General features: G+C 58.3%; 13 protein-coding genes across 13 annotated transcripts; 9 read left to right on the top strand and 4 right to left on the bottom strand.

Annotated features, from left to right (window-relative positions):
* Positions 1-79: 79 nt before the first annotated feature.
* A1Q1_07231 (uncharacterized protein) lies at positions 80-1,117 on the top strand (the record flags this gene model as incomplete). The annotated part of the gene is made up of 1 exon (XM_014327467.1): positions 80-1,117. The coding sequence occupies one exon, from the start codon at positions 80-82 to the stop codon at positions 1,115-1,117; it is 1,038 nt and encodes a 345-aa protein (XP_014182942.1).
* A 223-nt stretch (positions 1,118-1,340) lies between these two features.
* Positions 1,341-2,588, top strand: A1Q1_07230 (uncharacterized protein; the record flags this gene model as incomplete). Its single annotated transcript, XM_014327466.1, has 1 exon — positions 1,341-2,588. The coding sequence occupies one exon, from the start codon at positions 1,341-1,343 to the stop codon at positions 2,586-2,588; it is 1,248 nt and encodes a 415-aa protein (XP_014182941.1).
* Positions 2,589-2,836: 248 nt separating this feature from the next.
* On the top strand, positions 2,837-3,892 carry A1Q1_07229 (uncharacterized protein; the record flags this gene model as incomplete). The annotated part of the gene is made up of 1 exon (XM_014327465.1): positions 2,837-3,892. One exon carries the CDS (start codon positions 2,837-2,839, stop codon positions 3,890-3,892), a length of 1,056 nt encoding a protein of 351 aa, XP_014182940.1.
* A 180-nt stretch (positions 3,893-4,072) lies between these two features.
* A1Q1_07228 (uncharacterized protein) lies at positions 4,073-5,168 on the top strand (the record flags this gene model as incomplete). The annotated part of the gene is made up of 2 exons (XM_014327464.1): positions 4,073-4,147; positions 4,209-5,168. 2 exons carry the CDS (start codon positions 4,073-4,075, stop codon positions 5,166-5,168), a joined length of 1,035 nt encoding a protein of 344 aa, XP_014182939.1.
* Positions 5,169-5,514: 346 nt separating this feature from the next.
* Positions 5,515-6,522, top strand: A1Q1_07227 (uncharacterized protein; the record flags this gene model as incomplete). The annotated part of the gene is made up of 1 exon (XM_014327463.1): positions 5,515-6,522. One exon carries the CDS (start codon positions 5,515-5,517, stop codon positions 6,520-6,522), a length of 1,008 nt encoding a protein of 335 aa, XP_014182938.1.
* Positions 6,523-6,938: 416 nt separating this feature from the next.
* A1Q1_07226 (uncharacterized protein) lies at positions 6,939-8,082 on the bottom strand (the record flags this gene model as incomplete). Its single annotated transcript, XM_014327462.1, has 5 exons — positions 6,939-7,213; positions 7,274-7,404; positions 7,459-7,578; positions 7,626-7,742; positions 7,874-8,082. 5 exons carry the CDS (start codon positions 8,080-8,082, stop codon positions 6,939-6,941), a joined length of 852 nt encoding a protein of 283 aa, XP_014182937.1.
* Positions 8,083-8,373: 291 nt separating this feature from the next.
* On the top strand, positions 8,374-9,303 carry A1Q1_07225 (uncharacterized protein; the record flags this gene model as incomplete). The annotated part of the gene is made up of 1 exon (XM_014327461.1): positions 8,374-9,303. The coding sequence occupies one exon, from the start codon at positions 8,374-8,376 to the stop codon at positions 9,301-9,303; it is 930 nt and encodes a 309-aa protein (XP_014182936.1).
* A 406-nt stretch (positions 9,304-9,709) lies between these two features.
* Positions 9,710-10,708, top strand: A1Q1_07224 (uncharacterized protein; the record flags this gene model as incomplete). The annotated part of the gene is made up of 1 exon (XM_014327460.1): positions 9,710-10,708. The coding sequence occupies one exon, from the start codon at positions 9,710-9,712 to the stop codon at positions 10,706-10,708; it is 999 nt and encodes a 332-aa protein (XP_014182935.1).
* Positions 10,709-11,068: 360 nt separating this feature from the next.
* On the top strand, positions 11,069-12,013 carry A1Q1_07223 (uncharacterized protein; the record flags this gene model as incomplete). Its single annotated transcript, XM_014327459.1, has 1 exon — positions 11,069-12,013. One exon carries the CDS (start codon positions 11,069-11,071, stop codon positions 12,011-12,013), a length of 945 nt encoding a protein of 314 aa, XP_014182934.1.
* A 57-nt stretch (positions 12,014-12,070) lies between these two features.
* A1Q1_07222 (uncharacterized protein) lies at positions 12,071-13,363 on the bottom strand (the record flags this gene model as incomplete). The annotated part of the gene is made up of 6 exons (XM_014327458.1): positions 12,071-12,318; positions 12,363-12,475; positions 12,543-12,662; positions 12,717-12,905; positions 12,956-13,273; positions 13,341-13,363. 6 exons carry the CDS (start codon positions 13,361-13,363, stop codon positions 12,071-12,073), a joined length of 1,011 nt encoding a protein of 336 aa, XP_014182933.1.
* Positions 13,364-14,806: 1,443 nt separating this feature from the next.
* Positions 14,807-17,095, bottom strand: A1Q1_07221 (uncharacterized protein; the record flags this gene model as incomplete). The annotated part of the gene is made up of 3 exons (XM_014327457.1): positions 14,807-16,082; positions 16,150-16,570; positions 16,654-17,095. The coding sequence occupies 3 exons, from the start codon at positions 17,093-17,095 to the stop codon at positions 14,807-14,809; spliced, it is 2,139 nt and encodes a 712-aa protein (XP_014182932.1).
* A 64-nt stretch (positions 17,096-17,159) lies between these two features.
* On the bottom strand, positions 17,160-17,870 carry A1Q1_07220 (uncharacterized protein; the record flags this gene model as incomplete). Its single annotated transcript, XM_014327456.1, has 1 exon — positions 17,160-17,870. One exon carries the CDS (start codon positions 17,868-17,870, stop codon positions 17,160-17,162), a length of 711 nt encoding a protein of 236 aa, XP_014182931.1.
* Positions 17,871-21,095: 3,225 nt separating this feature from the next.
* A1Q1_07219 (uncharacterized protein) lies at positions 21,096-22,532 on the top strand (the record flags this gene model as incomplete). The annotated part of the gene is made up of 1 exon (XM_014327455.1): positions 21,096-22,532. One exon carries the CDS (start codon positions 21,096-21,098, stop codon positions 22,530-22,532), a length of 1,437 nt encoding a protein of 478 aa, XP_014182930.1.
* Positions 22,533-24,981: the final 2,449 nt, after the last annotated feature.

Here is a 24,981-nt window from a genome sequence, read left to right as displayed (position 1 = left end):
CCTGTCCGGACACGCTGACACGCTGCACTGATAACACCTCAGCTCTGCGATGCACTCATCATGCCTACTCACTATCACCATGTCGCCACCCACCCCAGCAGCAACAACTGCGGATCACCCTAGTGCGGCAATGAAGATCCCCTATGACTCGTACCCGCACGTCATCGAGTCCATCGTCGCCTACTCCGACTACGAGACTCTCCTCTCCTTCCGCGCAACGTGTTCCGCCCTCAAGACCACAGCCCACAAGACGCTGTGCGAGGGCGAGCTCTTCGTCTCGATCAAGGACCACCCCGGAGGTCTCGACGGCTGGGTGCAGGACATCGAGACAGACCTGCAGGCGAAGCGCGAGCCCGTCTGGCGGGAAGTCGTGCTGCGGAGCGACAAGGGAGTGCTCCCCTTCCGCACCGAGGCCGACTGGGCGTTCGCATGCAGCCACAGCACCTTCGTGAGCATCGATGGCGGGTGCCTCTCACCCTCTCTCGGCGCTGCGCGCTTCATGATGCCGAGCCCCGAGGAAGTGTATGCCCTTCGCTCCCACACCGACATTGACGAGTACAACAAGCTCGTCGACAGCCTGCCCAAGCGATCGAGCCTTGATGGCCTGCACCGCGCCCTGTCGAAGATCACCTCCCCGCTCCTCATCCAGCATGCGTGGCAGAACCCTGCACCCGTCTTCCTCCCCTCGTCCGAGACGATGACGCTCATGCTGGACCCGAACTGCGACTGTGGCAACTCGGAAGCCGGCCTCGACACAACCCTGGAGCACACCGCGACCGAGGTGCAGGTGCGCGTGACGGAGCTGTGGGACCCCGGGTTCGACGTGCCCGAGTGCGCCGTGACAAGAGCCGCACTTGCACCCTCGGTGAAGCGCCTCGTGCTTTCAGCGCGCGACGTGCAGAGCTTTGCGATCCCGCTCCAGGCCATCCTGGCCGCGAGGGAGAAGCACAACAACTCTCCACTCGAGATTAGGATCGAGCTCGCTGAGGATCTCGGCGAGGAGCCGGCGAGGTACCTTGGGGCTGCGTATGCGGACCAGTTTGGCGTGCCCCACGACAAGCTGACGATTGTGCATGAGCCAAGCGCGGGCAAGGCGCCCGGTATGGGCGACGAGTAGATACCCTATACCCACAGCACCTAGAGCCTTAGACGATCATGGACGCTTTCTGACGCGCGTGGTGCAATGGCAGACTAGGAGGGGGCGCTGCCGCCGATCGCCCACGGTTTTAGCTCGTCCACCTGCACGTTGCCTCCGTCGCTTACACTTACTCAAACGTCTCACCCTCTAACATCTCCGCTTGCCTTTCGCCATTCTCATCAACACAGACGTCTTTACCATCATGTCGTCGAGCACGCACCTCGGCGTCACTGAGCTACCATCTTCTCCGCGAATCGAATATACAGCCTACCCGCACATCATCGAGAGCATCCTGGCCCTCTCCGACCGCGCGACTCTCCTCCGCCTCCGCGCCACCTGCAAGGCTCTCATGGCTCAAGCCCACCGAGCTCTGCACACGGGCCGCCTCCTCATCGAAGTAGAGGGGAGCTTTATAGACCGCCGCTCCCTCTCTCCCGAGTACGAGGCCGACTATCCGCACTATCCGGCGAGTTGGGCACCCAAGACACCAGCGGTCGTGATGCGGAGCGGGAGGGGTGCGCTCCCCTTCCGCAGCGAGGAGGAGTGGACGTGGGCCTGTGCGCGCAGCAGCGCCGTTGAAATCGACAGCGCGGCCCTGGCCGCCTCGTCCTGCGTGGCGCCTCATGCAACGAGGGGCTTCGCCGTGCGCGAGTTTGACAACCCCGACGAATTCGGTCTCGAAGCGCGCAAGGCCTCGAGCGTGTTCCCAAGCCGCCCCGTCCCCAGCACCCCTGACAGTGTGGGCATGCAGGCGAGCCTGCTCCGTGCACTGGGACACGTTCCACGCTCTGCTGTTGTCACTATCGACCACTCGGGCCGGAACGGGGCGCAGGGGACGCCGGCCTGGCTTCCTCCGGTTGACAGCCTCGTTTTCCTCCTGAATCCCCGTTGCAATTGCCTGCTCTTCGAGGGCGGAGCTGGTCCTAATGGCCTCCTTCCGCCCACACATTCGGCAAAGCACATCACACTCCGAGTGCCGCCTGAACGGAAGTACAGTGATTCGGAGGGAACGACTGGCTCGGGGAATGAGAGTAGTGGGGTTGACTCGGACGAATCGGAAGACATGAGGGGTAGTCTCTGCGAGTCGTGGGGAGACAGCGACTCGGACAGCGACTTCAAGACCTGCCAGCTGACGTGCACGCTCGTGCGTCTGTCGCTTGAGCGTCTGACGTTCTCGGTCGATCTGTACATCGAGGATCTCCGTCTCATCAAGTACGACTATGTCCTCACCGACCTCATGTGCTTTCGCGGCTCTGCGAAAGCTCTTCGCACCTTTGACATTGAGCTGCGCCAACGCAGTGTCCCCGACCACCCTGCCCCCGACGCAGAAAGGAAGCAGGAATTGGCGGAACGCATGCTCAGGACGGAGTGTGCCGCCTTCTTTGCATTCGACGCCGGAATGGTCAACATCAGTTACAGCGATGAGGCTGGACTGCGTAGACTCTGGTAGGGCCTGATGGCTTGCAATTTGTGATATAATTTACTGTAGCAAGGTGAAGCCGAACTCTGGCAGTTAGAAGCGAGGGGTTACGGTAGTCCTGTCGATTTGTGCAGAGCATGCAGACGATGCCCCGATCACCGCAGGCTGTAGGGCGTAGTCCAGACCGGCGAGCAAGTTGCCTCCGTCGCCACCGATCCACTCACCCACAACGAACACATTCTTCATCTCCCTTCCTCAACACCGTAACATTCACCGCCATGTCGCTAGCATCGAGATCGACCCCGATCAGCTACCTGTTCTACCCACACATCGTTGATGAGGTCCTCTCGTACTGTGACTACACGACCCTCCTCCGCTTCCGTGCCACGTGTCGATCCTTGAAGGCTCTAGCACACCGGGCGCTGCACGACGGCCACCTCACCATCGGCGTCGAAGGCAGCTTCATCGACCTCAAGTTTTTCGCGGACGAGTTTGACCCGTGCCAGCCGCCTCCCCCACCCTGCCAGACGCCTACAGTCGTGATGCGCGGCGCGATGGGTGTGCTTCCCTTTCGCCTTGAGGCTGATTGGACTTGGGCGTGCGAGCACAGCCGTGAGGTGGACATTGACGGCGCGTGTCTCTCCATGTCGACGCACATTGTCCCAGACCCAACCCAAGGGTTCCGCATGTGTCAACCCAAACCTCACAAGGATACCGAGAACCTTCCCAATCCAAGCACTTTTGGGAGCGTCACAATCCAGGCTGGCCTGCTTCGAGCGCTATCCCGCACTCCACGCACCTCGTCCGCCACCATCACCCACTCATACCAGCATGGTCCACCCGCCTACCTTCCGCCTACCGAGAGTTTGACACTACGGACTGACCCGCTGTGTGATTGTCTTGTTGTCAAGTTCAGACTTCGTCCAGAGCTGCAACCTCAACACTCGGCGAAGCACATAACCCTTCGGGTACCCGATGCGTGGAACGGTGAAGACCACATGGCGTGCTGCTGCAATCTGGCCTTTGCCCTTCTCCAGCCCTCTGTCGAGCGCCTGACCTTGTCGATCGATCGAACATTGTCAACTTTCCAGAAGCATGAGTATAGTCAAGATTTTGGCTTCATTCTTTACGAGCTTGAAGAACGCGGTTCCCGTGGGAACATCAAGAGCATTGAAGTCGAGCTTCGTCCCAGAAAGCCTGGGAGCATGGATGAGGTACTAGCCGAGCAGATCAAGGCTCAGTGTGCCCAGCGCTGTCATGTCGACAGCGACGAGGTTCACATAGTCTATAGTCCTACCGCGGGGGACCCCCGGCCGTATACTAGACCATTCTGACGCACCGTATGGTCTCTCGGATTTCTCTATGCATAGGTGCGAAGTACAACGGGCCGGCTGACTTTACCGTCGATCGCAACGAGTTGCCCCCGTTGCCACCATAACTGAACCGCCATCATATTCAACTTCAAATCCTTTTTCTTGCATTCTCGTCTCACATACCTACCCACATTCCCAATCATGCCTTCATCAGAGCCTCCACTTCTCCGACTACGCCACCCTACTCACGTTCCGCCGCACGAGCTCTTCCCTCAAGTACGCAGTCGCAAGGGAGCTCTGCCGCGGCCCGCTGGTCGTGGACGTCGACGAGCCGAAGAACTGGGAAGTCGGAGACGGAGTCATCGTCTTTCGCACACGTCGTGGGGTGCTGCCCTTCCTCCGTGAGGAGGACTGGGCGTGGGCGCTCGCTCGCGCTGATGCGGTGGAGGTTGATGTGTGGTGTCTTGGGCCGCCGCGCATTGGTGGCCCTCGTGGTCCACGCGGTCCTCCACCTTGGGACCCCGACTGGGACGATCGTTGGGAGTGCGACTCTGCCTGCGCCTACGAGTCGGACAATGATGACTCCTCTTGCCCTTACCATGGCCATTATGCAGCTCTGCGGGCAGACTATGTGGCATTCGAGAACGCTCCCCGAACCCCTTGCATAGACCTTGAAGCCATCAAACGTGCCCTCAGCAATATCCGACGTGAGGTCCCACTCACTGTCCTGCATTCCAGGGATCGGCCTCTCCCTACACACATCCCGGCCACGGACATGCTCATCTTGCGTTTGGATCCCATGTGCGACTGCGCCTTTGAAGGAAGACCGGACTCGCCTCCCCCCTCAAGCCCAGACTATACCTCTTCCTATGATCCTCTCCACTCTGCGTCCAAAGTGGAAGTTTGGGTTTCGCCCTTCCTTGACGACCCTGTCGGTGACCAAGGGGAGTGTATCTGCGCGCTTGCAGCACGCACACTCTTGCCCTCCGTCAGACACCTGACCATCTACGCACCGTCGGTACCTGACTCTAACGCCAACTTCAGCGCCATGGCGGAGGGCCCCGGGCCTCGTTTCGGTGGGGAGACGTATCCTGATGGAACGGAGGTTCGTCATCCTGAGCTCGAGGTCGATCTGCGCCTGCAGGTTGTTCACGAGAGCGAGAGGACTCGGGAGCGCGTTCAAGCCTTTTCAGATTACATCGGAGCTTCTCCGGAGAGATTCACCTTCACGCACGATCCCAAGGCAGGAGATCTCCCGTCCCTGCCGCCGCTGAAATGCATGCTCCTGAAATTGTAGAAATGCGATATATCGCCACATCCCGACCTCTTTTACCCTCAACTTTTGAGATATACACGATGCTGCATGCACTGAATGATGCAGAGCCGGAGGTCTCGTCTGAAAGCGGGAAATTCGCACGATGGAGAATGCAGTACGAACATGGCTGCACAGAGGGGCGCACTGCGATACTGCGGCGCACAGCTGGCGTTTCTTGCCCACGGTGGACATCGGCTCGCTTGCCTCCGCTCGCCAATCGGGTGAGTGACTCACCGGGCTCACCCGTTGCTCATCTCGACGTCAAAATCGAGCCTTCTCCTACAACACCCTCAGCGATAGCCATGGGCTTGCTTCATTCAATACTTCTATGGTTATTTCGGTTGAGCGACACAAGCTCATCACAGAACGCTTCGGTGAGCAGCGGCCGTCGGCTGCCGGCCGGCTTCCGGCATCAGTGGCAAGTAAGCTAACAGCGGCAAAGATACCCTACTCGTCCTATCCACATGTTATTGAGACTATCCTCGCCTTCTCAGACTACCCAACTCTTCTCCTCTTTCGTGCTACGTCCTCGGACATCAAGGCTAAAGCGGACCGAGCGCTGTGCGACGGCAAGTTGAAAGTGGAACTGAGACGGACCTCTCGCGATAGTCATGTCCAACAAGCAACCTCGAACGGAAGCTCACGCAGCAGTGATCTGGAGGTCGTCCTGCGCAGTGGACACGGAGTGTTGCCGTTTCTCGGCCAGGAAGAGCGCAAACTCGCGTTCTCGCTCAGCCACACTGTCGACATTGACGGGGCCTGTTTCTCGTTCCCCGCCACCGCCGGTCTGCTGTCCCCGCCAGAGTTGGACTCGCTGTTTCATCCCCTGCAAGCAAGCCTGCGCCGAGCCATGCAGAGCCTTCCCCGCTCGGCTAAGGTGATCATTGCCCACGAGCCCGATCACGGCCCGCCCCTCTTCCTCCCGCCTGCGGATCACCTCATCTTCACCTGCGATGCACATTGCGAATGCAGGCAGTTCTACAGAGGCCCCTCCCATTCAGCCTCGCACATCACCCTCCGAATGACGGCAGAACTGCAGCCATCATCTTCCCGCCCCCGTCTTGCCAACTACTGTCAACTGATCGTCCTCGCGCTGGAACCGTCTGTACAACGACTCACGATGTCGGCGGACTTGGGAGACGACATCGTGTCTGCGCTGGTATTCCATCGGGGTGAGCGCATGGATTTCACCCAGTCCGACCGAAATAAGCCAAACGAGAATCTGGATCTCGAGATTCGGCTCAAGCAGCCTGGAAACTTTCCCGCCTGGGCAAGCCATTTCGGATTTGCACCTAACCAAGTCCACGGAATGCTCGTTTCCGACGATACTGAGTGAACGGCACGCCGTCGTGATGAACTTGTAGAGGTCTAGGATCAGATTGTATCCTGTAGCGGTGATTAACACCCAGATTGTATGCATGGTCTTCTATTCACAGGTCTTGGGCTACTACTCAGGAAGATCCAGAGGATACAGTGAGAGACAGGCTCGAGTTGCTCTCTCTCCAGAACGCCGCCTCTGCATAGAGACGCCGATCGAACCTCAACAACAATCACTCATCAACCTTACACAAGGCACTGACAGCCGTGATTGCCACGGGTAACTGACACTCACTTCTACCACCGTCCTGCGGCCGCGCTGCACTCATGATATTATACCAACCGGACCGCGCCCCGTAGTATGGCCACCGGGACGGTGCTTTCTTCAGCTGGGTGGACTTATTCACATGCATGCATGGTGACGTTCTTTCATGTTTAGCCTCGCTTGGCCAAAGCCCTGTACCTCGGAGACAAAGCCAGCGCTTGGCCCATGTTCAGAGGACCCCCGGGGGCAGGACGGAGTCCCCAGTCCGCCTCGAAGACCCACACAGCTGCCTTCGCACGAATATCGGAGCTGAAACATTGATGCCAGCTAACACAGTTGCGGTGGGCCCAATTACTGGAGTTCTTCTCGATCATTGCTGTGTTGCACTCGCGGTAGACGCCAGTCAAGTCGATGAGGACTCCCGTGGCCTCATCCGCTCCGTGATCTTCCTCGTGCTTGGCAGTGAAGACTGGATGTCAGTTGCGGAACTGCATGGGAAACTCACGGCAGCGAGTCTTATACAGAATGTTGGCAGGCACATAACGCATGTCATTGACCGCTTCAAAGGCCAACAGGCGGAGCTCGCTCTTGATCATGGAGGGGAGGGGTGCCTTCAAGACGGTCTCGTAGAGATTGCTCCACAGTGAGGATTCCCTGCTGTCAGCTTTCGCCAATGTCTATGAGGCTCACAGCTGTGCCAGTCCAGAGTCAAAGGCTTGCTTGGCAGTGAAGAACAGTGGAGTGGCGTACCAAGGCATCAGGTCGAGGAGACACGCAGCATATCCTTGCACCGTGGCGCGATAGGCACCACTGGCACAGAGTCTGATGTCAGCTAGGAGAAGGGATGTTGTGCCCACTTGTCAACGACCTCCTTCTTCTTGATCACCTGATCCATGATGTCTTTCAAGGGCAGGACCTCGCTTGAGCGCTTGCGACCGAGAGCAGAGTTCCAAGGCACAGGGCTGCCGAGCGCACTTGCGACGCGCAGCGCTCGAACCTTGCAGGCAAGTTTGGCCGCTTCTTCCTTGATGGTGGCATCCTTGAGCTCTTTCAGGTTGCGCGTGGCTCTGAGGGGTGAGTGCCAGGACTCAATGAGTGTGCTTACAGTTCGTTGTAATCGACTCTAGTGGGAACCTGCGGCCCCTGTTGACCCAGTTCGTTGACGGGGAAGACATCCCACAAAGACTTGTTCAGAGACGTGTCAATCTGCTTGAGGTGGGTGTCGTGGAGGGAAGAGAGGCGCAGGTCCTCATCACCGCCCAAGACGTACTGATTGCCGAAGTACCGGAAGGCATCAGCTCGTGTGGGTGACATGGAGGAGATTGACCGAGGAGAGTGCAATGAAGGAAGGTTGGCACCAGGTCGTGTATTAGTGTCTTGTGTAGGCTTATGATCGAAGGCGCCGAAGAGGGCACGCCCCCTAAGGTAGGCACGCTACAGACGGCGATCTCTCAACCTGCTTCCTTCCACCGAACCGTCGAGAACTGACTGCTACCACTCCCTGCATGCCCTGCATGCCCTCATGTCTAACGTTTCGCAGTTGCTGTCACCCAGCTCCGACCCTCGAGCTCTACACCCACTTCCAGCACAACACGCCAGTTGACTATGCTCGTAGAACGACGAGTGATCATACCTTACGCCTCGTTCCCACACATCATCGAGGCGATCCTCTGGCAAGCAGACTACAAGACCCTCCATGCCATTCGATCAACCTGCTCTTCTCTCAAGACAGCGGCACACAAGGTGCTCTGGGATGGTACTGTCCGGGTGAGAATGGAGGAAAGGACGCCGGTCGCGGAGCAGGCTTTGACCTTAGGGTCCGGCTTGGACGTAGTGCTGAGGAGTGGCGTGGGTGTGCTCCCGGTTCTGGAAGACAAGTGGGCCGCAACATTAGCCCTGGCCTGCACAGTAGATGTAGACAGCGGGTGTCTTGGTCCTTCCACCATGCTTACGAGTGAACCACACTACGGTCGTGTAGCGGAGCTGGTGCGGCTGGATGTCGAGAGGAGTTGGCGGCGTCTCGCATTGAACGCCGCCCTCAGAAGCGCTCTGAACAACATTCCGTCCTCCGCCGACGTTGTCATCAAACACATCGCTGCGCAACCCAATGTCGCATATCTCCCGCCATCCTCACACTTGACCGTTGTTCTCGACCCCCTCTGCAACTGCGCCAGGGGGCTCCCAGCTTCACACTCTGCGCGCCACGTTTCTCTCCTCCACACATCGGACTGGGACGACAGAGTCGATGAGTTTACCACACGGTTTTGTGGAGTCGCTTGTGCTGCAGTCTCACCCTCTGTCCAGCTCTTAACCATCTCAGCAATCTCACTTCGTCACATCCGCTTCACCGTGAACGCCATTGCTCTCCATGCGCCGCGGCCACACAAGTCCTTCAAGGTCCAGATTCGCCTCCGGCAGTCCCTGGAGGAGGAACACGGGAGCGCCATCCGTGACTTGGTATCCGCGAAGTTGGGAATTCATGCGGAGTCCGTATTTATCATCCAGGACGACGACGCTGGAGTTATTGTCGACTAAATTCGCGGAAAATGCGAGCATTTCGCCATACATCCGTCATTAAGCGGCCATGCTGTAGTTACTCGCGTATGCTCCTGATCCTCTTACAAAGACCTGGCTGTGTGCATGCGTGCTTGAAGAGTCGGTACCTCAATATCTTGCGGATGTGCAAGGTCAGTGTGCTGTTTCCAGGCACGCCCTAGTGGATGAAGATCGGGAGCGCAGTCCCCGCCTGATGAGTTGATGAGTCGATAAGTTATCCCCATCCTCTTTGTCTCGATGAGTTGAGTCGATTAGTTATCCCCATCCTCTTTGTCTCGATGAGTTGAGTCGATTAGTTATCCTCATCCTCTTTGTCACTCTGCTCTTCTTTCACCACCATCACTTATCGAACACAAATCAGCACCCTTGCCCATTCCCATTAGCCATGTCCACCCATATGTCTGGTTTCAGCACTCAGCTACCACCCCAGACACCAGCACCACAAGTATGCAAGATACCCCACGACTCCTACCCACACATTGTTGAAGCCGTCCTCGCGCACTCGGACTACAAGACCCTGCTCACTTTCCGCTCGACCTCCACCTCCCTCAACACTGCTGTCAAGCGCACAATGAGTAAAGCAGGCCTCAAGATTCTGCTGGAACAAGACTCAGGCGACAGCACAATTGTACTCCGCAGTGGCGTCGGCACACTTCCCTTCGGCCGCCAGGACTGGGCGTCCGTGCTGGAACACTCTAAAGATGTGCAGGTAGACGGGCGCTGCCTCTCCAGCCTGGCTTTCACCTCAGATGCAGGGCTTCCCGGTACCCCGCTAGATCAGCTCGCCGTGCCACCAAGGGAGATGGAGCAACCAGTGCCTGGGGGGCTGAAGCTGCGCGATGATAAGGTGGCGTTGTGGTTGGCGCTCGACCACATCCCTCGTTCCGCCAACGTTAAGATCATGCACACCGACGGGCACTCTCCACTCGAATTCATCCCTCCCGTGGCGCACTTGACGATAGTGGTCAACCCATCATGCGCCTGCATGTGCTTCATCAAATCCCGCAATACGTTGACCCTGTCCCACACTGCCTCTCACCTGACCATCGTCTTTCATCCTAGCTGGGATGTCGAAGTCGAAGACTCTGGGGGACTCGAGTCTTTCGCACTGGTGCGCTGCAACGTTTCCACAGTGCTTTTTCAGCCTACTGTCGAGCACCTGATTCTCTCGGTCTCCTCGATTTGGCAGGCTTCTTTTGCGCTGAGTATGATGGGGCGTAAGCAGTCACCGGAGAATAAGCATGTCACTGCCGAAATTCGTATCCGTAAAGATCTCACAAATATTCAAGCGCATCCTTGCCGCCATCGTGAGGCATTTGCCCGCTTTCTTGGTCTGCCTGTCGAACAGGTGCAAGTTGCGCTTGATGAGACCGGAGAAGTGTAGCAGCGCGGCTTATCAGTACCTTGTGGCAGTGCAGAGTTGTCACGCAGTAGGTTAGGTGTCAACGACTGCCTCAGGCTTCTTTCCCATGCTATTGCTCCACACCTCACCCATAACGGGAGCTCCCAGATTGCATACATTGTTAGCGTAGACATCATATAGATACTATGAGGTGCAGGCGTGGAGTCGAGCCTTTCGTTTGGCTGGACGTGCTAGTTAGACATGAGCTCAGCGCCGGTAGCGACGGATGTTTCACGTTGCCGACTGTGGACTACGATCACTACTGCGATTTCCTTTCTCCACTTCGCTCATTCTTCATCGTCGCACAGTCACTCACTTCCCACCCTCTTCTTCTGTGTAACCATGAGCCGCTGTGAATTGCAGCAAGCCATTAAGATACCCCACGCCTCATTCCCCCACATCATCGATACCATCGTCGCGCACTCGGACTACAAGACTTTACTCGCCTTCCGCGCCACCTCCTCTTCCCTCAAGACCGTAGCGGACATGACGTTGTGCAACCACGACAGCGCAGTGCGCTTGACTCTGGAAGGCAAGCCTGGCGAGGATAACGTCGTGTTTCGGAACGGTCTCGGTGCTCTTCCCTTCGGTCATCGGGAGTGGCCATCGGTGCTGAAGCGCAGCAAGGAGGTGCAGATCGACGGGCACTGCCTAAGCAATACTGTTCCAACACTCGTAATCGAGCCTGGGACTTCTCTAGATGAAGGAACGAGGCAGTTTTATTCCCACCTACTCAGCAAACATCGGCGTTACGACCAACTGCTTCTCCTGGAGGCGGGACTCGACCAGCTGCCGCGCTCCACAGCGGTGACAGTAGCGCACGACGACCAGCACCCTCCACTGGCTTCCCTTCCCCCAGTTGATCAATTGACACTGTTGGCAGACCCGTTCTGCGACTGCTCTCGCGTAGAGAGCTTGTCACCGTACGAACACTGGGCGTCGCGTATCACTCTGATCATCTGCTCTTCCGGGAACAACACCGGTGCGAACCTTGACGAAAGACCCGACTGCGGCTTGATCAGTGCCATCTTCCAGCCCTCCCTTACCCATCTCGTCATCTCGGCTGAATCGTGCACCCATATTAGATACCTTCCTCGAGCTCTTCGGCGGGGCCGCAGAAAGGTTAACAAGAAACTGCAAGTCGAATTCCGCTTCCGCATCATGCCCAATGACGTGGCCAGGCATGACATACTGCAGAGATTCTCGCTCCGCTACGGCCCGATGCTCGATCGAATGCGTATTGTCCACGATCCGACCGCCGGTAGGGTCTGGCCCGACGTCGACTAGTGGCCCCGATTATAAACCTATGCCCTGCTGTAGTACTTGTTTGCAAAGTAACATGCATCACTCGAGATCATCGAGAGGGTTCGGCCCCTCGTTCTGCAGTCTGACCTGTTCCCGCTCCCAAGTCCTGATCTTCAGGAGGTATCGCGGCGTGAAGCACACGTGCTCCCTGAAGCAGAAGCGGTGTGCCCACTCGTCCTTGTCCTTGTTGCTCATCTCCTCGGCACACTCACGCATGACGTCCGTCATCTCCCTAGCCGCCGGGATGCTGCTGAACTGCTCATACTCGTCGTGGCTCTTGACGTAGCCTGAACGTCAGTTATCCGTTTCGCAGTACAAAACTGACGGAAACGCGCCTTGTACAGCGCCTTGGAGGGAGCGTAACGCATCCAGTTAACAGTCTCGAATGCGAGAATACCCAGGTCGAGCCGGTTCATGACAGGGAGCGTGGTCGCCTTGAGTACACTGATATGGAGGTTGTTCCAGAGCGCAACCTCGCTGCTGTCAGCTGCCAGACGACCCGTTAGCTCACAGATGCACGATACCCGTGTCATACGCGTGTCGCGCGGTAAACAGCAGCGGGCTCGCATACCACGGCATCAGGTCGAGGAGGCAGGCGGCATACCCCTGCACGGCGGCGCGATACTCGCCACTGGCGAACAGCCTGGTGTCAGCTCGTTCAGGCCTACTGTACATGAAAGCTCACTTGTTGACGACGTCCTTCTTCGCGGTGACGCGCTGCATCGTGCTTGCGAGGGGCGGGACATCTGCCGTCTGGCGCCGTTTCACTGCCGCATGCCACGGCGCAGCGCCAAAGATCTGGCACACGATCCGGAGCGCACGTACTTTCGCCTGCATGTGGCCGCGCTCCGCCTCCATCAGCTTGAACCGGTGGCTGCCGGCCAGTCTGTCGTCAGCTTCTTGCCTTGGGTGAAGAAAGCTTACTGCGCCCCGCTTGTGTCTGCGAGTTCTTCGGCGCCCCAAGCGTTGACGGGGAAGACGGCCCAGAGGAGCTTGTTCAGCGAGGTGTCGGTCTGCGCGAAGTGGGCCGGCTCGAGGGGCACGAGACGCAGGTCGATGTCGCCTCCGAGCAGGTCGGGATTCGTGAAGTAGCGGTATGCCTTTTGGAGCGGGGGCATGGTGGAGTGGGTGTTTGATGGAAAGAGGAGACGAGGAGGACTAAGGTCGCCGTGCGACACGGTGGCAAAGTCGTACCCCATTGCGCCCCCTCTCCGACGTGCTGGTGGGATGCTGGTGCAAACACTGTGGACTCTCGTATCACCTGCTCTTAGCTTCACCTCTTCCTCGCGATGCAGCTCTCAGTACGTACTCGCGAGGGGCCTGCTTGGCCATCGTGGCAGGATGCCGGTGTCGATGAACCACACGCCGTCTCCCCACATCTCCTCCGAGAGAGACATCCAGCTTCCCTGCTATCAGTTGACCTTGGACGTCAACAGCTGCAGGCGGGCAAGTACAGATAGGACCCGTGAACTGACTTGCTGAGCTTGTGCAATGAGTGGCATGCACATTGGAAGGTTAGAGACTGCGAACGAGAGCTGAGCGACCTAGTATGTTGGGTGGTGAACAGAACAAAGCAGTATATGACGGATGCAGCTCAGCCAATCTGCCGTTCTGTCGAGAAGGCCCGACCCGCACACAGCGACGCCGATCACACACAACGACACCCCCGCGCCTCTGAGTCCTGATCCTCCACAGAATCCTTCTACGCGTTCTACGACAAGCACAGCAATGTGTGCAAGAACAAACACGAGCACCGGTCGGTATACGCATCGGCACGCACTGCGTACACTCATTCCATCGACTACCAGACGCATGCATCGCGCCTCTGCCCCCGATGTGCCACTCATCTTGCATCCCACTCCTTGAATTAACCCTGAGAAACCACACCGTGGGAAACCCAAGCTGTTTTGGAACAATTCTGAAACCTTCATTTCTCCCACGGTAAGCTTTCCCACGATCCCCTGGATGCTGTTTTGGAACAATGCTGAAAACCGGCTATTCTCCCACGATGCACTTTTCCACGGCTCTGCCTACCCAGGCCTCTGCTCCCGTCTTGCCTAGCGATTGCTCCCGTCTTGCCTAGCGGTTGCTTCCGTCTTGCCTAGAAGTTGATCCCGCCTTGCCTAGAGGTTGATCCCGCCTTGCCTAGCCTTTGCCTCCGCCTAGGTGCCAGACGCGCCAGACTTTGATCCCGCCTACGTTCCACTGCTCTACTTTGCTCCCGTCTAGGTGCCAGTGCGTTGCTAGCTTTCCCACGGCCGCTTCGGTGCTTCGATGACGGCACTGCACTGCGAGGATGCTGTGTCCGGTGGTAGCGTGGCGCGCCGCATTCTGAAACCAGGCCGAACCGGCTATACCGCCTAGGCCGCCTACCTGCACTGCCTGAACTCGGGCGCATGCATAGTGACACTCCGCACAGGGAATCTGTTCGGGACACTTGCACGCCCCGAGCCCCACGGCGATCATTCCGCAGACGTCTCCGCAAACACCTCCGCAAACGCCAGGGGAGCCGGGCCACCACCCAGCCCATCCTGCCGCACATTAGTCCTCCCGACGCGTCCACCTCGTATCAGTGTACGTCAGAGCCACAAAGCGCCGCAGAGTGAACCGGTGAACCACGGATGTCATTATACTGTCCGACGAAAGCTACAAGGATGCAAAAGGGGTCTATGGGCCGGGCTGAAGCGTTCGTTCGATGTTCGTGTGTTGATAGTGTGCGAGATACGGACTCGATCTCATTTTAGGTAGGCATGCAAGAGAGGAGAAAAGACTAGTTTACAACCGGTTGTCGCCGTGCGGGCTCGAGGGGTTTGCGACGTGGAGCGGGTCGGGGCGCTCCATTGGCGTGTCGATCGAGCCCTCCCCGCCGCTGTAGTCCTGGAAGGGGTTGTTGCTGTGCACGGGGGGCGGCATGTGGTCGCTCGGCGGCGTCTCAAACACATCGCCCTGCGACGCGGCTGCCACATCGTACCCCGGGTCGTAGTAGTAGCCCTCGCCGCCCTGGTGCAGACCCTCGTACCCGCCGGCATGGTCGTCGGAGTACGGGTGCTCGCCGGCCGGCTGCGAAAAGTCTGGGCTCTGCGCTCCTGCAAAGTCGTTGTAGCCCAGCTGCTCAGAGTAGCCCCGGTCGCTGTACGGCTGAGCGTCGCTGTACGGCTGCGCATCCTGGTACGGCTGAGCGTCCTGGTACGGCGCGTTGTCGGAGTACGGCTGAGCATCGTGGTACGCGCCGTACGCACCCGCGCCAGCCGCTCCGGCAGCAGCGCCACCGGCACCAGCGGCGGCAGCGGTCGTGAACGGGTCGTAGCCGCCGGCATTGCCAAACGTGGTGCCGTACTGGTTGTACTGCGCCATCGTCGGGTGCGACATCGTGCTCGGCGACATGGTCGACGGGTACGAGTCGGATGGCGGGTGCGACATGTCGCCCTCCTCGTCCAGAGGGTGACGCGCGGCAGCGGCAGAGGCCGCGACAGCCGCAGCAGTGACCTCGCGGTCGAGACGCTGGCGGCGCCTTCGGCGGAAGAAGATCGTCGCAAGAGCGGCGATGATCGCCACAACGGCCAGACCCACAACAACGAAGACACCGGCAACAGCGCCCTTGTTGTTGAAAAAGTTGGACGACGAACCGGACGAGCCGCCCTTATTCAGCGAGCCGGTCGGGTTGTGGACATTAACAGTGACAGTGTACACCTTGTTGCCCGAGGTGTACGTGCTCGTCGACGCCCAGGACGACGCAGTCGTCATGAAGACCTTGCCGTCAGACGTAACAAGCATGCCGATGGCAGACGAGGGCGTCGTCTCAACAGCGCCAGTCGTCGGGAAGCTAAGCGAGATACCGTTGTCAGTCACGCTGAGGGTCGTGTACGACGCGGATCCACCGCCGGGAACAGGCACGACAGTGGTCGTCGTAGAGTCCTGCTGTTGCTGGCCGCCGCCAGTCTGCTGCTGTTGCGGCTGCTCGGTCGGCGTCGGGCTCTGGTTGCCGCCGTTGTTCGTCTGCTGTCCCTGCGTCTGGGTGATCGTGACATCGTCGACACCGCCGCCGGTAACACTGCGATCGGCGTCAGATTCTGCGGATTGACGGGAAGATCAAATTCAGGGTCCAGTGGAGTACTCACGTCGAAGTCTCTTGCACAGGCGGCTGCGAAGGCTGCTGGTTACCACCGCCCTGCGAAGACGGCTGCTGATCACCTCCCTGGGTCGAAGTCGTCTCTACGACCGGGGGCGGCACAAACGTCGTCGACGTTTCCGGCTGAGGGTTCTGCGTAGGAGTCGGGGACGGGTTGGGGTTCGTTGTCGGAGCCGGGTTTGAGGTGGTGGGAGGAGCCTCAGAGGTCGGTTGAGGCTGAGTCGTCGGCTCTGGCTGCCTGCTCGTTGTCGGCGGCGGCTGCTGCGTCGTTGGCTCTGGATTTTGGGTTCGCGTAGTAGACGGTTCCGGTTCCGGTTCAGTGGTAGGTTGCGGTTGCGTTGTAGTGTCGGGAGTGGACGATGGTGGATCGGGTGGGGAAGAAGTGGTGGGTTCGGGTTCCGTAGTGGGCACTGGTCAGGACGTGTATTAGACGCACGCAGGGCTGGAAATATCCACGAGGGGATACAGGATGGGGGCTCAGTGATAAACTTACCGGGCTCATTAGAGGTGGTGGGCGGAGGCTGGGAAGTAGTGGGCTCGGGTTGCTGGCTGGTCTCTGTGGAAGTGGTTGGCTCGGGTTCAGAAGTAGTAGTAGGAGTGGGAGAGGAGGTAGTAGGCGCTGGAGTCGGCGAGGATGTGGTAGGAGGGGGTTCATTGGGAGTAGAGGTAGTGGTGGGTGAAGGTTCTGGGGACGGAGTAGTAGGGTTCTCACCTCCAGTGGATGAGCTGTCACCTCCGCCACCTCCCGTCGTAGAGCCATCATCACCCCCACCACTAGTCGTACCACCACCACCACCTTGGCTAGTGCTGTCACCTCCGCCGCCCTGCGAGGTAGAGCCGGTTCCGGAGGAGGAACCGCCGTCGCCGCCGCCCGTGTTCTGACGGGCGACGAGACGGGGGACGGTGAGGAAGGCGACAGCTTGTTCGGCCGCCATGGTGGACGAGGTGTGTGGTATGTAGGGATGAGAGTTTTGAATAAGAGGCTCTACCAGAGTATCTCTACTCTTGGAACGGTAGTGAGTCAAAGGCAAGCAGCAACAGCAGGCTCGACAGAGGGCCAGCTGTGGATCGTGGTTCCGATTGGGACTTGGTGCTGTGGTTGGTGGGACTGACACACGCGGAGGGTCGAAAGGGCGATCCGGGTGTTGGAGCGTGGGTCGGTGTGAGGGCGGAGCAGCGGAGGAGGGGCACGCGGGTAAGTCTGTGGTTGGTGAGAGTTAGAGAGTTGCTGCGAAGACTAGCGCGCGGAGGTGTCGGGTGGTCGGGTGTGGGTCTTGGAAGGGTTCGGGGCTTCGGGGGGTCGGAGTTTGAGACCGTGTGAGAACCAGGCTGTGGGATACCTATTGACAGGTGCGATGTATCGGATGCGGATGATGTGGGCGCTTGAAGGATGAGATGAATGGAGCGCTGGAGCACGTCGAACCGGTTGGTATGCAGAGAAAAACGGAGAAAGTAGGTTAACGTTGGGTCGACGCGAGAAGAGGGAGAGAGGTTGCGAGCGAGGTCAGAGGCGGCGGAGGCGGCGATGCGGTACCTGCTTGGGGGAAAGGGGGTCAAGGCATTAGACCCAAGGGAGTGCAGCGAAATGCCGGAGTGGGATGAAAAGGCACGGACGCAGGAGCACGCAGGTGTGCTAACTTGATTCAACGCCGCCGTCGCCAAGAGCAGGTAAACGATCACCGACCCTCCCATCGTGGTGCGCAATCCCATTAGGGCTGTTTAGGGCTCAATAGGGCATCGCAGGGTGAGTGTTGCTGAAATCCTAATCAGCTGTTCCCAGCTAGACTAATGGGGCATGGGGCATCACTTGCAATATTTGCAGGCACGTACACAGACTCAAGACTTAAGGTGCGAGGCCCGAGGCTTGCGAGGCTGAGGAACGATTTTTTTACAGCGTTGCAGTATCTGCAGCTCACTCTGCTTCGCGGGACCCTTAATCCTATGTAACTTGTACCCCTGCCCCTCACCGCACCCTGCACTGTCCTGCACGTCGACTCCCACGAACTGCACCCCCGCCGTCCATATCCAATCGCTTTCGCCAAAGGCAGTGCTGGAAGCTCTTGCAGCAACGCAAACTCTGAGCTTGGAGACACATGTGAGACGAGCGGGAGCGCTTTCCACTCGTTTGAGGTGCTCATCTCTCCTTCACTCTCAACCAACTGCCAGCCTGCAATGCTGCGACCTCAGAAACATCGACTTACGTCCATCACTCTGAGCCCTGAAAACTCCTGATGGCCACCCTTAGTGCGACCGTCCCGTTGTCCATCCCAGTCACCGTCCTCAGGCTCTGTGCGAGAGGCTGCCTTCACGTGCCCTTCTGCCATCGCTGAGCCCCTTACGTCATTCATTGCAAGTACGTTCTGTGCGCGATCATCTGACCACAGCGTCGTCCTTTCCTTCCATCATACCGTCGAGCAATTGCGATGCAAATGAGCAGGTCATCTGCTGCGCCTGGGAACGATGTGGCTCCCCTCGCTTCCGTTTCATTTCGGTGGGTCTCACATCCTCCAGCATTATTGACGTCCAAGGAGCAAGCAAATAAATGAAATTGTCACCTTCGATTCTTACGAGAAGGGTTCAAGGGAGAGCTCATGACCGCTCAATGCCCAGCCGGCCCAGCATCACGCATCGCCATGAGATTTCATGGCGCTCCTGAAGGTGGCGCTGACACCTGGGCACCTGCCTCAGGACCAAGGTCCCAGACATTACTTGAGCACGGGCAGTGCGCATTGCACGGCCGCTCGTCTACTACGGCTGCTCGGCTGCATGCAGCCTTATCAGCTCATGTCGAAATAGGGGTCGCAAGGAGATCTTCATTCCCACCCAGCGAACTTTCGTATTTCCAGCGAGCGCCAAGTTACAGCTCGGTGGCAGTGTCGCTTCGGCCAACTGCACGAGTCACTTGACCTTGACTTGACCATGAGATTATTCCTGGTCTCGTCATCAGATTGCATTCCAACTCTTGGCCAAAAGGACTACGAGGACATATTGCCCACCGCCAGTGGGCTCAAGAAGAGACCCACCTCGGACCCGCGCGGCCCCGCTCTCGGAGACCGCTATGCTCGGCGTGGGCATTGGGTGCGGCGACCGGGCCGAGCTGATTCTCACGCTCGCCCTTCGCTGGCCCTAATCAATTTCCTGGCTCATGCCTCCTTCCCAAGACTTCTCCGAGATGAGTTTTCAGAGTACTACAGGCAGGGAGCACATTGTTCTGCCAGAACTGTACTGTCAGGTGCTCTATGCCGCGGCTCACTCGTCATGCTTAACGGTATTGAGTCATTGAGTGGGTCACAGAGGGATCGGCGCATCATATCGTAGTAATTGTGAGGCTTACGATAGCTTATAGGCGCAGAGCTAGGTCCACATGCTTGACGCGGCTTAGCATGTGGCCGGCTAGCCGGGTACTACGGACCAGTAGTATAGTTTGGCAGCAGTGACTAGCCGCTACACCGCCATCGCTTGTAAGCAGAGCCTGGCTCTTCGGATGCAAACAGACAAACAGACTTCTAGCGCATTCAAGACATGCACTGCCCACGCAAACAGACTTGCAGCAGATCACAAGCCTCGACCTGGCACACAGCACCGGCTCCGACACAGCACGTACGACGTCAATACACAGCAATCACTTCATAGCAATATGATACAATACATGAAACCCCAAGCGAGAATCTGTCTGTCAGCTGCCGTCCAACGAGAGATCAGTTGAAGGAGGGAATGGATCAGGTGAAGTGGTCTAATCTACGGCCCGAAAGCCTCATCAACAGCCTTTAGTTGATAGTTGATAGAAGGTAAAAATCATCATGTTGCGCACACTGCAGTGCAGCGCGGCGATAGAGGGAGGGAGGGGGAGACTTACACTGAACACTACGTGGAGAGGTGATGAGTACAGAGGAGAAAGAGAAATCATACGCTTTCAAACGCGCATCACACAGTTGGTGTCGCTGGCTTGCGCGGTCAGAAAATTTCGGTGGAGGTGTGGGTGGTTGGGTGCGAGAAGTGGAGGTCTGGTGCGAGCGGCATGGCTTTCGCGTGGCGATACTCCGACAACTCTCCGACCACACAGCACATTTTGAACCACCAGAGACGTCACAACGCAAGATTCTCCGCAGCATAAGATCTCAGAACCTCGTCGCTCTCTTCGAGTCAACGTCGCCGCGGTATGTCTGTGCATGCCGCTCGGCAGGTCGGCATGCATCGGCGCCCGCCGCTGGTCGTGTGAGTGCGAGTCACTACGGCGACGAGGCCTCCGCCGAAACTCCAGCATCATTTCAATACCAAGCGCCTCTCATGACCCATTCTGCACCTAAACCCTTCAGGAATGTCGCGAGCACGCAACCGGTTCCAGGACTTCCAGGAGCTGGGTGCAGTGCTGATCTGCAACGTTCTGCACTGGGTACATGTTCCGGGCCGGCCTGGCTTGAGCACGCCATACTTCTGGACGATCACAGCCAACGAGCGGCCGCGTACGAGAGTGAAGTAGGGACGAGGCGCAGGCGTGTTGCCCATCACGTGGGGAGGAATATTGCCCAGGAACGGCCGATAGCAAGATCTGATAACAGCCTGCGCTAGCTGCGGCTTGCGGTAAGACCAAAAACTTTGTAAGCCCCTTGCAAATTCCTCAAATTGTCAGACGAGTTAGTCCGCATACGCGCGTGCATATGCGCGCTTGGCACTGCGACTACTGCGGGCGAAGCAGATGTCTGATGTAAGCCGCCGGCGACGTGCAGAACCATTAATATTGTTTTTCCGGCTCCTACCTCGAGCCATTCCCACTTTCTGACTCTTGCCTCTCTCACTCTCTTACCTACCTGTATATTTCGATCACCACTAGACACGATCGACCATCGTCTGAGACGACACCGCGATTGAGAGCAGAGACGACCTACTTCCAACGACACTCCTTCACAAACGACTCTCTTTCGTCCTTCCGGCACCATGACCAAGCCGACAAAGTGGATCAGCGAGAAGGCGCGTTTCGGGCATGGCACCGCCGAGGTCGTGCCCCCTTCCTCATCGGCCTCGAGCAGCGACATTGAGAAGGGCTCCGAGGGCGCGCTCGAGGACGCCGTGTTCGGCAACCTCGAGTCTGGCCCCAACTTCCGTGGCGTGTCCGCCCCCGGCGCCTTTGTGCTCATGACCAAGGCGAACCTCGGTCTCGGTGTGCTCGCCATTCCGACAGTCTTCAACCTCCTCGGCATTGTCCCCGGTATTCTCGTCATTGTCGGATGCGAGATGCTCCTTTTCTGGTGCGCCCGTTTTGTGGGCCCCTTCAAGATCCGCCACCCCGACGTGTACGGTGTCGCGGACGCGGCGTACGTCTTTGCCGGCCCCTGGGGCCGCTGGACGATGTACGTCATCTTCACTGTGTTCATGATCTTCTGCACTGCGTCGGCCATTGTTGGTGTCTCGACTGCGCTCAACGCCATGAGCTCGCACGGCGCGTGCACTGCCGTCTTCACCGCCGTCGCTGCCATTGCCGGATTCCTCCTCTCGTCCATCCGCACGCTGTCCAAGGTGTCCTGGATCGGCTGGGCCGGCATCACCTCCATCATCGCCTCGGTCATCATCCTCACGATCGGCGTTGGCGTGCAGGACCGCCCGTCTGAGGCCCCCCAGGCGCCCCTGCCCTGGGACAAGGGCTTCCAGGTCATCGGCCACCCGACCTTTGTCGAGGCCATGAGCGCGATCAACATCATCCTCTTCTCCTCCTCCGCCACGCCCATGTACTTTGGTGTCGTCAGCGAGATGCGCGACCCGCGCAAGTACACGCGTGCCATGGGCGCGTCGCTCACCTTCCTCACGGCTGTGTACCTCATCATCGGCAGTGTCGTCTACCACTACTGCGGGCAGTACGTTGCCTCCCCCGCCCTCGGAAGCGCCGGTATCGTGCTCAAGAAGGTCTGCTACGGCATCGCCTTCCCCGGCCTGCTCGCCTCGCTCACAATCTTCAACCACATCTCGGCCAAGAACATCTTCGTCCGCGTCCTCCACGGCAGCAAGCACCTGAGCTCCAACAGCGTCACGCACTGGGCCGTCTGGCTCGGCTGCACCGCCGGCTCCGTCCTCCTCGCGTACATCATTGCGTCGGCGATTCCCATCTTTGGTTCTTTGATTGGCTTCATCGGCGCGCTCATGTGTCCCGCCGTCGCCATCATCCCCGAGTGCCTCATGTGGTTCTACGACAACTGGTGGTTCACCACCAAGGGCCTGACCGCCGGCAAGATTGTCACGGGCGTCATCAACATTGTCGTCATCCTCATCGGGTGCTTCTTCACCGTCGGAGGCACGTATGCCGCCGTCCTCGACCTCATCGCCACCAGCGTTGACTCTGGTCCCTGGACTTGCGTCAACAACTCGGGCCGCCTGCACTAAGTTTGCAGACGGTCTTGTATCCTTTGGTTCCAACACCAATGTTTTCTCTCTCTTGGTTCCAACACCATGTCTCCTCTTGGTTCCAACACCATTTGTCTCCATTAGATCATCATTTGTTCCAACACATCAGATCAGCATAGCATAGAACACTGCATAGGACTTGTCATGTATCATTAGCCATCGTTAGTAATTCTCAGGCGTGGGCGAGTCGACGGTGATGAAGGCGTGAGCGGACCGCTGAACTGACACATTGAAGAGACTCGGAGAGCAGGTCCGGCATTGGTCTTTCACTGAGTTGCGTTATGACCAGCGCTCCAGCGTGAGCCGCACCGAACTCGGCATCGACGCACCATGTCCCAGCTGCCACAACTACCGCTCGGAAGCGCGGTCATGGCTGCTCGCAGCCCAATGAACTCGCCCAGTGCGATCGCACCCGCCTTCCCACCTCAAGACGCCTTGCCGGAAGTTCTTAAGAGCCCTTGACCCGCGAGATCATCGCCGCTTCCAGGACAATACCCAGCGGGTTGAGTCTCAGCCGATTGAGCAGGCTCGGGGAGACTCTGGGACAGAAGACTGAGACAAGGCAGCAGAAGGAACACACTGTCAGTATCCGCCCCCGGTGAGGGTTTATTGAACGCTGCTGTGATGGGCTCACGGAGCGCATGGTGTCGACGGAGGAAGCGAGAGTGTGCGATAGTTGGTGTGCGGAAACCCAAGTCTGAATCGCAGGCAATAAACATTGAGTGTGACCTTGCTCTTGCGATACGTACCCGAAGCTGCACACCTTGCACTTTGAGAGCTCGACCGGCAGCAGACACTACGCCTGTTCGGTTGGTCTGATCAGTCTCAGTGGTGGCAACGTCAGTGCGGGGCCCGTTGAGTGCAGCCACGGGACAGGCCGATGACGAGGGAGCGGGTGGTTGGAAGTGAAGAAGATCATGTGCGACGTCCTTAGTCACGAAGAGCAGTCGGGGTGGGGGAAGATGGGCACTGGGCAAAGATTGCACAAGCACGGTTGCGGGCACTACTGTCGTCGACGTGGTTGGTAACAAGACCGCAAGTCTTTCAAAACATCGCAGGTAGCGCTTGTAGAACAGTGGTCCAGGGAGAGATCGCGGCGACTGCCCATCGACGTCAGTATGACGTTTGAATCAGTTGGCAGCGCTGGCGGCGCGATGTGGGTGGATCGTGCGGCGCAAACATCCCCGAGCGCTGATCCAACACTTTGCACGGTCCTCTGCACGGGACACTTAGACAACCCTACAGCAGTTCGTAGAAGCATTAACCGTTGTGAGCCACACCCCATCTCGGTCAATAATAGTAATCGGGGAGGCTTATCTCCTCGGCGGAGATTGTTCCTCGTTGTGCCGTGATCACCTCCGCTGTCGGCGTCTCCTCAATTCTATTCCTTCGTTTCGGCCCCCTCGGCCCCTACGTCCCCTCCTCCGAGCCCGGGCGAGGGCGGGCAACGTCCGTCCCGGAGCAACGTTGTTATCTTTGGAACCACACGGGACGGCGATGACGGAATCCACGTCAGATCTCGTCCTGACTCGCTCGGAGGCGCCCATTCAGCTGAGCTTAAGCTCACACGACCTCACACGACCGAGATCGAGAACACATGTCCGCTGCGCTCCGTCACCGGAAGGGAGGATCTACCGGTGTGGAATGGTTGCGATTCCAGTGCTTTAGGATGCAGACTAGAGTCGTTAGTCGGTATGCCTAGATAACCACGAGGCTGATTTCGATACTAAAACCCCGTAGTCACTGCGGATGGCCGAGGCACGAACCTCGGCATGATAGTGGAGGCGGGGTGATCTGTGCTCTACGGCCGTCTTCGGTCGAATATGAGCATGCAATCAGATCCTGCAGCATGCAAGGAACTGGGCTGTAGCAATGCATCAGCCGAGACAAACCGCGGAGTCGGTGGCTGCATCAACGACCAGTGGGGTGTCGAGATCTGCGATGCCAAGCGTTTCTGCCCTTGGCAGGAGGTCTCGGACCCAAGATCCCATTCCGAGTCAGGCTTGGAACAAAGAACGTGCACGCTGCCAGGCATGCACTGATCGCTATCCTGAATTGCTTGCCCGCTGCCAGCTGACACGCTCAGGCCGGGTCGTGCCCGCCCGACCCGCCCCTGCTGCCTGCCAAGCAACGATAAGAGACGCCAAGCCCCATAACCCCACCACACACCACATCACGCCCCACCCAGGCCGTCGTTCCACCCACACGTGCTGAGCGGCATGTGCTCATGCCGCAATGTTCCCGATGCTTCTGTATGCTATCATTGTTATCAGCAACAACACCACCCTTGTCAGATGACATGAAACATTCCACTCACAGGCCGATAGCAGGCCGGATCGCAGGCCGATTGCGTCGGCCGTGCCGGCCGGTCGTGGTATGCCCCCGCAAACCACGCGGTTCCACATCCAACAAGCACATAGATTGGCTG

Source organism: Trichosporon asahii, assembly GCF_000293215.1.
Source record: "Trichosporon asahii var. asahii CBS 2479 unplaced genomic scaffold scaffold00009, whole genome shotgun sequence".
Lineage (NCBI taxonomy): Eukaryota > Fungi > Basidiomycota > Tremellomycetes > Trichosporonales > Trichosporonaceae > Trichosporon > Trichosporon asahii.
This window is presented reverse-complemented; position numbering and strand designations above follow the sequence as displayed.